A 12172-nucleotide genomic window follows, 5' to 3' on the forward strand; every position below is an offset into this window, starting at 1 on the left:
TGTTTCCCTTTGTGTTGCAGTGGTGGCCTCAAGGAAAATGACGTCATAATCAGTATCAATGGACAGTCGGTGGTCTCCGCCAATGACGTCAGCGATGTCATTAAAAGGGAAAGCACCCTGAACATGGTGGTCCGCAGGGGTAATGAAGACATCATGATCACAGTGATTCCCGAAGAAATCGACCCATAGGCAGAGGCATGAGCTGGACTTCATGTTTCCCTCAAAGACTCTCCCATGGATGACGGATGAGGACTCTGGGCTGCTGGAATAGAACACTCAAGACTTTTGACCGCCATTTTGTTTGTTCAGTGGAGACTCCCTGGCCAACAGAATCCTTCTTGATAGTTTTCAGGCAAAACAAATGTAATGTTGCAGATCCGCAGGCAGAAGCTCTGCCCTTCCGTATCCTATGTATGCAATGTGCTTTTTCTTGCCAGCTTGGGCCATTCTTGCTTAGACAGCCAGCATTTGTCTCCTCCTTTAACTGAGTCATCATCTTAGACCAACTAATGCAGTCGATACAATGCGTAGATAGAAGAAGCCCCATGGGAGCCGGGATGGGACGGGGTACGTTTGTGCTTTTCTCCAAGTCAGCACCCAAAGGTCAATGCACAGAGACCCCGGGTGGGTGAACGCTGGCTTCTGAAATGGCCAGAGTTGCCTCTTTTAGGAATCTCTTTGGAACTGGGAGCACGATGACTCTGAGTTTGAGCTATTAAAGTACTTCTTACACATTGCTTTCTGCAGTGCTTATTTTCCTTTCCCAAGAGCAGCTTGTTGCAGTCTTTCTGGAATGATTCATGATTCTAATGTCAGTGGGCTCCTCATTAGACTGCATTGTCCATGCAGGTTTGAGCTCTTAGTCTTGAGTTATTTCAAAATCATCCCATGGGATTTACCAAGGTTATGAACAGCTCTGCTCGGACCCCCTGGCTTTATGAAGCGGGACTTGAGGACAGTTGCACTCGCATCCGGAGCTTGTCAAATGAAAGATAATCTGTTGACATCATACAGCATGCAATTAGTCAACAAAGATTTTCTGGGCCTCTGCTCTGTGCCAGGCATTTTAAGTGTGTGGTCAGTGAGAGCAGGAAAGACACAGGCTCTCCTTCCCTAGAGCTTCAGTTTAGAAGCCAAGTCTCTTTCTGAAAGGGAGACAGCTCAGGAGACCAGGATGCAACCCCGGAATGGGCCCAGGATGCACAAGGCTGCAGCTGATCTCATTTGTCCTGGGTTGTGAAATAAAACTAGGCCTTAAGCCTTGGTGAGTTTAGAGGAAGACTCCCCTTGACATGCCCTCAAACAGGTGCAACCAAAAGCAGCTGTAGGCACCTTTATCTCCATGAAAGCTTTCCAAAAGTTTGGAAAGCTGACCCAAGAGGACTCGCACAACTTTAGCTTGGAAGTTTGCACAGACCTATGTCCCTGTGGGGAGCACACACCAGAGAGGATGCTGTTTACGCCAAGAGTAGTGGGTCAAAGCTTTCCAACTGTCAGCAGTCAAAACGAGGGCCTTGGACCGGATGGAGGTTCAGTTCTCCTGATTGAGAGCTGAATCCTTCCTCCATCAACAGAGGTATAAGGTCCAGCTCATTACTGGGAAGGCTGCAGAAGGCCAAAGGGCCAACTTAAATGCAGGGGCAGTCCAGTTGAGCACAGTCCTCGTCAGTGTTGGTGCTCGGCATCTGAGCAGCCTGTGGCCCGTTGCAACCCTGGCGTGTCTCTGCTCTCTGGTTGGATGACCTAGTAGAGTCAGGAAGGAGCCAGTGAGTCCTTTGGCTCTGGAAGTGTGTTTTGCATTCCCTCCCTTCTCCATTAAAGGTAATGACTCAGAATGGCTTGTGACTTCAGGGGTTCATTCTCAGATGTTTTATATGTGGGCCTGCTTTCCTGGGTGGTCCCCGGAGCTGAGGTGCTGCCACAGGTGGGGAGGATGCCCTGGGTGGCACTGAGGTCAGACCCAGTCCTGGCCTGAGCCTATCGGTGTTCAGCCTGTCAGGCATCCGGGAGATCACAGATGGTTCTGCTGGAAGAAACTAGCCTGGTGATGGACCGGCCTGAGGCCTCTGTAAACTTCTGCAACATCTCTGCAGGACACTGGACAAATCCAAATCCATCTATAACTCCAAAAGCTATGCTCTTTCAATTCAGTGCTCTGCCTCCAGGCTTTAGGACTAATTTATGTTGCAAAACCCTGCATCACAGCCTAAAGCAAGCAGAAGAAACAACTATTCTGAAGGTCTTCAAATGTGAGGTGGGGGTTCCAGGACAAGCAGCCCCCATGGGACACAGAGTCTCACGGGTAAGTGCAACCATGTAACCAAACATGTAATACGCAACAAAGTGGCAAGCTGCCATTTGTGTTCTGTATGGGACCACATATGCAGGCAAAACTCCAGCCCCGTCCCGATCGTGGGTTCAGTCCCAGGCGTGGTGGTGTGTGCCTGTGGTCCTAGCTACTTGGGAGGCTTTGCTGGGAGCATCGCTTGAGCCTGGGAAGTCAAGGCTGCTGTGAGCTGTGATCTCACCATTGCACTCTAGCCTGGGCGACAGAGGAAGACCCTGTCAAAAGAAAAAAAAAAAAAAAAAAAAGGAGACCTACTCTCTGGGTCTCCCTCTCAGCTCCCTGACCTTCTGATGAGGTCCCTGCTCTGGGTGTGTGTCCAGCATCAGCTCCCTGGTTGAGTCCAGGGAGCAGGCAAGGCTGAGGACAGTCTGGAGCACGCTCGTGGGAGCAGGCAGGCTGCCCTGGGGGCTGCTTTTTGCTGCACTGCCCCCACCTCCAGGGTAAGGGTAACTTGCTCAGGAGATGGACTCTTTTCTATTCTTGAGGCATGAGAACAATCAGATCTCTCTTGGAGAGCCATTCCCATTTAGAGACATGTGTTTTTCATGACCTTTGTGAGTGTTCCAGCCTTGGAGGCCCACTCACTGCTGCCCTGGACCAGCTGGGACAGGTGCGCACATTGCTTAGCATTCTGGAGCCCAACAGCTGGGCACTGGAGGCTTCCTTGCCATGGTAAAGGGAGGGCCGGTGAGAGGGGGCGTCATATCTGAGCTGCATCCAGGGGAGAGGAGTGATGTTAACAATAGAAATGGCAGTGTCATGTAGTAAATGCTACCGTAGAATGAGTGTGGATGTGGCGTGAAGGGTGTGGAAGGTGGCAGCAGGTGCTGTCGCTAAGGCTTTCTGTGCCAAGCACAGTACAAGCATTTTACACACATATCTCACTTAGTCCCCTCAGTAATGCCAGGGAATAGAAACTTTTTTTTTTTTTTTTTGAGACGGAGTCTCGCTCTGTTGCCCAGGCTGGAGTGCAGTGGGCGGATCTCAGCTCACTGCAAGCTCTGCCTCCCAGGTTACTACAGGTGCCCGCCACCTTGCCCAGCTAGTTTTTTGTATTTATTTATTTATTTTTTGGTAGGGATGGGGTTTCACCGTGTTAGCCAGGATGGTCTCGATCTCCTGACCTCGTGATCCGCCCATCTCAGCCTCCCAAAGTGCTGGGATTACAGGCTTGAGCCACCGCGCCCAGCCAGAAACTATTTTTATAGCATTTTATAGATGAAGGAATGAAGGCTCAGAGAGATTAAGTAACTTGCCCAAGGCCACCCAGCTTGTCTCTGGTGGGGGTAGGACATGCCTTTGAAGAGAAGTGGGGAAGAATGGGGAGAGTGGGGGCCCCAAACCCCTGGCCTGGTGTGTCTGACCAGAGGAGGCAAGTGCTCCCATGTCTGCAACAGGTCAGGAGCACACAACTGAGCCCTGCCTCACCCCCAGGCTCCCTGGAACAAGTCTAAACACCTTTCTGGGACATCTGAGCCCCTTCCCGACTTGGTTCCCACTTTCCTTCCACTCTCACCTCTCCATTCCTCTCCTGCTCTCGAGGCTCTGTAATGTGGAATTCACTTCCATTCCTTGAACAGGCTGTTCTTTCTCTTGTCTCTACACCTAAATCCTAGTACCCTCCCTGCCCTGTGCATGGAAGCTCCTCCTCATCTCTTCACCATCTGCCCCATAGGGCTCCCCTGCCAGGAGCTCACACGCTGGCCACGTGCTGTCCTAACTGCCCGTTCCCTTGTTGGGACTCACTGTGGGGCTGCAGCTCCAGGGGGCCAAGTCCACTCGCCTTTCCACTGTTGAGGCCATAGGGCCAAGCCCAGCCTGGAAAGCAGGTGTCAATCAATACAGATTAGCCGACAGCTGAGGTGGGCCCACACCTCCCTGGACAGTCACATCTGCCATTGGAGGAATGGATCCTCTTAGCACGCACTCTTCCATGGAATCCATCTTTTTGTGTAACCACAGTGCACCCAGGACTGTGCTGGGCACATTGAGAGTGGGGGTGCGAGGAGGGGGTGAGGCTGGAGAGGGAGGGAGCGGGGCCCAGAACAGAGAGGCCAGTGGGGGGCCCAGAACAGAGAGGCCAGTGGGGTGCCCAGGGGCTCAAGCAAGGGGGCCTCACTCTCAGAGTAGTTCAACTGGGCAGTTTGTGAGGGATAAACAACAGGACCTGTGGGAGCCTCACACATTGACCTTGGAAGGGAGGGGGACCTCGGGTGGAGGTGAGAAGGGATCTCTGAGTTTACCATTGATCCCCTCCCTTCTTTCAACAGCTGCTCTCAAAACCACTGCGGGCAAGGCCCAGTGCAGGGAATACTCCCGATCGTGGGTTCAGTCCCAGCTCTGGGCTTTACTGACCATGACACTTGGGGCAAGTCCTTTAATTTCTCTGAGATTCCTTGTCCTTATCTGTAAAAAGTGGCCAGTGGCCGGTGTCCGCCCCTCCTCGGGTCTGAGGCTCTGGGGAGTGGTGTGTGGGCGCCAGCCACGTGCCCATGATTGGTCATAACTGGTGTCCGCTCCTCTTCGGGTCTGAGGCTCCGGGGAATGGTGTGTGGGCGCCGGCCATGTGCTTATCTTGGTCATAAGTGATACCACCATGGCTGTCTTACATCACTCCTTCTAGGCACCTTGTGAGCAGATCAGATGCTCCTTGACTCAGGATGGGGTTCTGTCCTGGTAAATTCATTGTAAAAGGAAAATACTGTAAGTTGAAAATGCATTTAATACACCTCACCTACCGAACATCGTTGCTCAGCATAGCCCACCTTAAACATGCTCAGAACACTGATGTTAGCCTTCCACTGGGCAAAATCACCTCACACAAAGCCTGTTTACAATAAATTGTGGAATAAATCGTGTAATCAATTATTGAGTACTGTTCCGAACATGAGAAACAGAGTGGTTGTGTTGAGACTCAAAGTGTGGCTTCTGCTGAACGCATATTACTTCCACACCACAACTGTTGGAAGTTGGGGGCTGTCTGTGCCATGAGATCAAGTATTTATCTTAGCACATGGGGAAACAGAAGTGCCTGGAGCTAGTAGGAGGACAGGTCAGGTTCTGTCCCACACTCACCTCTGTCTATTTTACTGTCCCTATAATTATTATCTAGCTCCTGTACTTCACAAGGCAATAAAAGTAATGGTCATTTGAGTTTAAAAACTGCTGATTTGCTAATACCCCAAAGACTCTTCAAAGTTCCAACACTATGTTGCCTGCCTCTCTCTTTCTCCCACCTCCTCAGTCATTATCTGATCTGATTGGATGAGCTTCCTTCAGAGATGTCCATGAAAAAGTTCTCAAGTCACCCCGTGGTGTGTCTGGGTGTGGACTGTTCTCCCTGGGCCCCACCTTTCTCCACCACGCACAAGGGTCCCAGGCTCCTCTGTCGTTTGGAGATCTTGGGAAATACCCGAGGGGTGGCATCACTCAGCCACGGCCCCCAGAAAGGAGTCTGACTGCCAAGCGGATGCCAGTTTTGGAATCAAATCATGTCTGCAGGTTGGAAACCCATCAGTAGGGCCCCAGTCTTTTCAGGGCACTGGGCCTGGCTCTGGGAGAGCCTACCTGGGCTGCCCACCCCCTCAGCATCCTGTGTCGGGGGCAGTCCAGCTGCGCTGACTCACTGCTGCCAGTGCCAGCTCCCAACTCGGAGGCCGAGGCTCTGCTGCTTCCGTCAGAATGCGGGTGGGGCACACACAGAGGAGGGGCCTTCCTGCCAGTGGTCAGTTGTTTCGTTTAGAACTTTTAAAAGACATTGCCTCAGTGTAGGGCTCTGCCAAGAATCAGCAAGGATCAAATGAAATAAACACTAACAAATGCGTTTTTAGTTTTAAAAAAGGATAAAAAGTGGCACAGACTGTCTGGAAACAGCGTTCAGTTAACTGTGTCTCACCCGGTCAGGTAAGCATTTATGCACACCAGCTGGTCCTCCTTCAGCCCACCTCTTCCCCTCACCCACCACCATTGTCAGCACCTCCTACCACCATGACATGTGATGTACATACAGCATTTCACAGCTGCCCCATGAGATCGTGTTAGAATCGCCATTTTACAGATGAGGATGTTGAGGCACAGAGCTGTTAAGTAACCAGCCTAAAGTCACACAGCAGGGAGGAGGGGTGGCTGACACATTGGAACCCAGGATGTCTGGCTCTGGAGCCCTCTCTCTTAACCCCCATGCCATTTTCCCCTTTGTCTGATGCTCATTGATGTTTGTGACTGAAGACCCACTTTGCACCGTGGTGTAATTTTCTACTGGTCTAACTCTGAAGTGGTGAAGTCGGCCCAACACAAGTTTAGTGGTTGATTTGTGAGAATGATTTTGTAAGACTGAAAAGTTCACACCACATTCCATGGGCATCACCTCCTGTGAAAGGTAATCAATGCTGTAGGCAATAAGAGGGAGAGCCCGTGGGGACACCTGTCTCCCCATCTCAAATGCCTGGCTCTGTTAATTGTTGAGTATTGGGTCTGTCTTTGTGCATTTTCCATTGTGTTCTCTTCTGACGAGTCATTACATTCAGACACAAAGTCTGAGATGATACCCAGTGTAGAAAATGGGCACCATCAGCAAAGGCCTTGCATGGATGCTGAGCATAAACAGGCTCTAGGAACCTCAACAAAGAGAAGCCCAAGGAAGTCATTTGTGTGGGATTCAAACTGCATCGGAAATTCCAACAACCAAGACTCCTCAACTTTGAAGCTATTTTCCCGTTTATCACTCTTGTCCTTTCCTTCATAGATGAGTTGCACTGACTTCAGTGTAAGGACTGCTGTTGAGAAAGGTGGAGTCGAGATGGAAGAATATGAGCAGCTTTCTCACGTGCACAAGGCACATCCAAGGGAAGGGAGGTGTCAGGAGAATGTTCTCCTGGGATACTGAGTTAGGGGCTTGTCACATCAGTGTCTACTTTTAACCTTGGCCACGCACCCATTTTTGCTAACTTTTATCAAGCCCTGGTTTTGTGCCTGGTACTGTGCTAAGTCTATACAGTTCCCAACCCATTAAATTCCCACCACACCTTAGTCAACGTTGCTACCCATCTTTTTAGAGAAGGAAACAAACCCAGAGAGGCAGCTTTCCTTGTCAAATGACACAGAACTACTGAAGTCAGAGCAGAGGGTGGAAACCAGGCTGTCTGCCTCTAGTGCTTGTACGCTGGTTCTCACTGCAGGGACCACTGGGCATTGGTCAGATTGCCTGAGCACAGTCTTGTCCTGAATGGGCTAAGGGGTAAACATTTGTCGGTCACAGTGTTCTCATCAGTAGAAATTACTTAAAGTATATTAAGCTGAAAATCCACGAAGTATAAAAATGTTTAAAAGCATCGGGATAGAAAACTTATGTGCACACAAAAACCCAAGCATGGGCGTTTATAGCAGTTTTATTCATAATTACCGAAAAATGGGAAGCAGCTAAATGTCCTTCAGCAGGTAATGGGTAAGGAAACTGCAATACACCCAGACAATAGAGTATTATTCAGTGCTAAAAAGAAATGAGCTATTAAGCCATGAAAAGGCACGGAGGAAACTTGAATGGATATTGCTGAGTGAAAGAAGCCAGTCTGACAAAGCTATATCGTATATGATTCCAATTATATAACATTCTGGAAAATTATGGAAACAGTAACATTCTAGAAAATTACAGAGACAGTAAAAAGATCAGTGGTTGCTAGGAGTTGGGTGGAGGGAGAGACAAGGAAGTGAAACACAGGATTTTTAGGGCAGTGCAACTATTTTGTATGATATTATAATGATAGGCACACACATTTGTCAATATCCATGGAATATACAACCCCCAAAATAAACCCTAATGTAATCTATGGATTTTGTGATGATGACATGTCCATGTAGGTTCATCATTAGGTAACTAATGTACCACTCTGGTGAGGGATGTTGACAAAGGGAGTGGCTGGGTGTTGGGGCAGGCAGGGGGCATAGGGGTACTATCTATACGTCTTACTCAATTTAGCTGTGAAACTAAAACTGCTCTAAAAATGTCTATTAATTAAAATTTAAAAATGAAATAATATGAGGCTCATTATCAAGCTCTAGAGCCAGAAGAAGCACCTGTATGACCCAGAAAAAGACCCTGTGATGGCCCTCCAGCAGCATCCTGCATTGGCCCACGTTGCAGATCTAAGGCAGGTGTCCTGGGCAAAGGTGAGCAGAAAGTGCTCTTCAGAGAAGAACTGTAACCACTCAGTGGGCTTTTCTTGCCCTCTGCTCAGATAGAGCTAATTTATCAAGACAGGGGAATTACAATAGAGAAAGAGTTTTACACACATAGAGCTGGCTTAAATGGGAGACCAGAGTTTTATTATTACTCAAATCAGCCTCCCTGAACATTTGGAGGCTAGGGTTTTTCAAAGATAGTTTGGGGATGGCTAGGGAATGGGTGCTGCTGATTGGTTAGGGGGTGCAATCTTAGGCGTGTGGGAAATTGTCATCATGTGTGCTGAGTTTGCTTCTGGGTGTGGCCATAGGACAGGTTGGTGGGTCTGGGTGGAGCCATTGGTCATGAGAAATGCAAAAAACCTGAAAAGACATCTCAAAGGCCAACCTTAAGTTCTACAAAAGTGCTGTTGTCTGCAGGAGTAATTGGGGAAGTTGCAAATCTTGTGACCGCCAGAATAACAGCTGGTAATTATCAATTTAATCATTATAAATTGGCTCTATCTGGGCAGTGGGCAAGAAAAATCCATTGGGTGGTTACGGTTCTTCTCTAAAGAGCACTCTCTGCTCACATTTGCTCAGGACACCTGTCTACACCTTAGCAGAATTCAGGTGCCTGTCATCCTCCTAACCTGGGGGAATTTTATTAGCTTTACACAGGTGGTGGTTTAGTTTTGGGGAAGGGTTATTATCATCTAAACTATAAACTAAATTTCTCCTAAAGTTTATTTGGCCCAAGTACAGGAATGACTAAAGGCAGTTTGAGGTTAAAGGCAACAGGGGGGTTGGTTCGGTCAGATCTCTTTCACTGTCATACTTTTCTCACGGTTTTGGAACTTCCCAAAGGAAGAGACTCCCCAAACAGGTTCAAGTTGTGGAATTTAAGCCTGAAATCATTGCAATAGCTAGAGTGTGGCAGGTGGCTCTCATGTGGCTCCCACGTGGCACTAAGGTGCATTCCTCCCGACCTGCCCTGCCAGTGCTTCCTAACCCCACTCTTTCCCCATGACAGAAACATACATTCCCATGAAAGAAAATCTGTTCTTGACTGATGAGGACTGGGAGGCTGTGACAAGATGGATACATGCACCGTGCCTTGGGTCAGTGTGGCTCTGGGAGGTGCTCCAGGTAGGCCGCCTTCCCCATGCAGTCCTACATCCTGGGCACACAAACCTCTCTCCTGTGGCGGGGTGGGGGGCAGTGACCTGTCCTTGTGACAAAGACCTGAGCTGCCTCTCTTCCATGCAGCCACCATCACCTCCCTCCTGGGCTCTTTGGGGGTGCCTCTTGCCCCCGTGCCCTGCCCACCACCCCAGGTGCACCTGCCTGACTAATGTGCTCTCCCTGCTTCCTTCGTTCATCTGCCAAGTCCTTTCTGCAGTGCCCAGGGCTGCTGTATCTGGTACAACCTGGTCCTTGCTCACACAGGGACCCCTCCTCCCACTGGTTCATTTTATGACCACATTACCTCCTCTTTATTCATGGATGTGAGGGTTAATTTTATGTGTCAACTTGACTGGGCTAAGGGATGCCCAGAGGGCTGGTAAAACATTATTTCTGGATGTATCTCTGAGGGTGTTTTTGGAAGAGATTAGCATTTTATTAAGCAGACCAAGTGAAGAAGATTCGCCCTCTCCACTGCAGGTGGGCATCAATCAGTCAGCCCGCAGAGAGCCCTGATAGAACAAAAAGGCCGAGTAAGGGCAGAAGTTTCTCTCTTTGCTTAAGCTGGGATATCTGTCTTCTGCCCTCTGACGTTAGCACCTCTGGCGCTCTAGGTTTGAGTGGCTTCCGGGGGCTCTGGCTTGCAGACAGCAGACTGTGGGATTCCTCAGCTTCCATAATCACGTGAGCCAATCCCCATAGTCAATCTCTTTCTGTAGATTTCTATATGTCCTATTGGTGCTATTTTTCTGGAGAATCCTGACTAGTACAATGAGGTAGGTATATTGCGTTGGAGACCCAGAACACTTCAAATGTTTATTACTGGGCTAGGAGAGAAGGCAAGGCCCTACTAAAATTTGTGGCTGTATAGGTAAACTTGTTCAGACACATGTACCCATGAATTTAAAATAAAAATTAAATGAAAAGCAAACACTTTTTAAAAATTTTGTGATGATGGTGGAGGTGTGTCCACCAGGGGGTGAGCTGGCCTCGTGAAACTCCAGGGAGGTGTCAGACGACCTGGGTGTGAAAGGGACGGATATCTGGAGGAAGTAATCAAGAGAGGATGGACACACAAGTTTGCTAGCAGGAGCCGGCAGCTTCCCCCAGCCGGACTGTGGGCAGCACTGTCAGGCTCAGGCGAGGTGGCTCCAAGCCCACCTGCCCTGTCTGTTCCCTTCTATGCCCCAGCCACATCTGGCCCCTTCTGTACACCCCAGCCTCATTGTCTTGCTTATTCATTGCTTTTTCTCCCACTAAAATATAAACCCTATGGGAGCAGGGACCTTGTGCACAGACTCTCCAGAGTCCCGTACATGAACAGTTGAGGAATGAAGGAAAAATGAGTGGAGGGGCTGTGGGGAGACGTCCACAGGGACCTACAGACATTTACAGCCTCCTGTTTGCTCCATGGGAAGCATCTGCTGCCTCTGGCTCCATGTGATTTGAAACATGAGGCTACTTTAGGCCCTAAGGGGCAGGGGAGCATCACTTAGGGCTAGGAGCACCTTTATGTTCCCTAATTTGGGTGGCTTCTGTCCTCTCCCACTGTATTCATCTTCCCTACTCGTGGTTTCTTTGCTTGCTAAGCATTTCTTCCTGTTTTGATGACCAGGGCTTAATCTCCCCTATTGGCACTGGGCTGTGATCTGGTTTAAACCACTCCTTGTCTGTTCATAGGGACACACCTCGTTTGGGGTCCCCTTCACCATGGATTCCTGACCTACCCAGACCCACTCAGGGCACAGAGGGATTCCTGCCTCAATGGCCCAGGGTGACTTGAGGTACTCGGCACGAGAACCCCTGATGCCAAAGATCAAATCGGTTTCCACCTCATGCTGGGCCCTCTTCCTCCCAGAAAGAAATGCTGGGAACTGGTGGTCATAAGTTAGTCTTCTCCAGGGTGGCAAGAGTGTTAATTTACAGCCACCTCTGCCTTCCTCTGTTCCCATCCGCCACCCAGCCCCCAGGCCTCCCTACCACCAGCTAGGCTCTGATGTGAGTCACTTCTTACAGGGACGTGGAGCAAGCGGTTCACCTTCCCTCAACATCTTGAGCCTTCCCTGTTATTAAAAGTTGAAGGTGCTGGGGTTCCAGGTGATGAATGGGGGAGAGATGGCAGGCATGTGTGGAGGAGAAGTGGTCAAGCATGATGGTCCTAGTCCAGAGTGGAGTGGAGGTGGCCTCTGGGCAGCCTGGGATCAATATCCACTGCTGCTTTGTGAACAGCCTGGAAAGTGTGTGTTAAGCAGCATCCCAGCCAATGTTGGGAAAATGATTTAATCTCTTAGGGCTTCAGTTTGTTTCTGCCTCTCGACATAGCAAACATCCAAGCTCCATCTAACCAGATTTAACAATTTGCACTTCATTGTATTTGCTTTTTTATAAGTGAAAAAGAAACTCTCTTTGATCACTCCCACCCAATCCCATTCTTCCTGCCTCCTCACTCTAGTGGCAACCACTGCTATTACTTTAGCGTGTTGT

General features: G+C 49.4%; 1 protein-coding gene across 1 annotated transcript in view; it reads left to right on the forward strand.

Moving 5' to 3' along the window:
* The window catches only part of HTRA1 (HtrA serine peptidase 1), a 53079-nt gene extending 52342 nt beyond the window's left edge, over positions 1-737 (forward strand). The window contains exon 9 of the mRNA XM_010358000.2: positions 21-737. Coding sequence (XP_010356302.2) covers positions 21-189 — 169 coding nt within the window. The 3' untranslated portion in view covers positions 190-737. The remainder of the gene's footprint in view (positions 1-20) is intronic.
* The last annotated feature ends 11435 nt before the right edge of the window (positions 738-12172 follow it).

The sequence above is a fragment of the Rhinopithecus roxellana genome, chromosome 11 (genome assembly GCF_007565055.1).
Source record: "Rhinopithecus roxellana isolate Shanxi Qingling chromosome 11, ASM756505v1, whole genome shotgun sequence".
Classification (NCBI taxonomy): Eukaryota; Metazoa; Chordata; class Mammalia; order Primates; family Cercopithecidae; genus Rhinopithecus; species Rhinopithecus roxellana.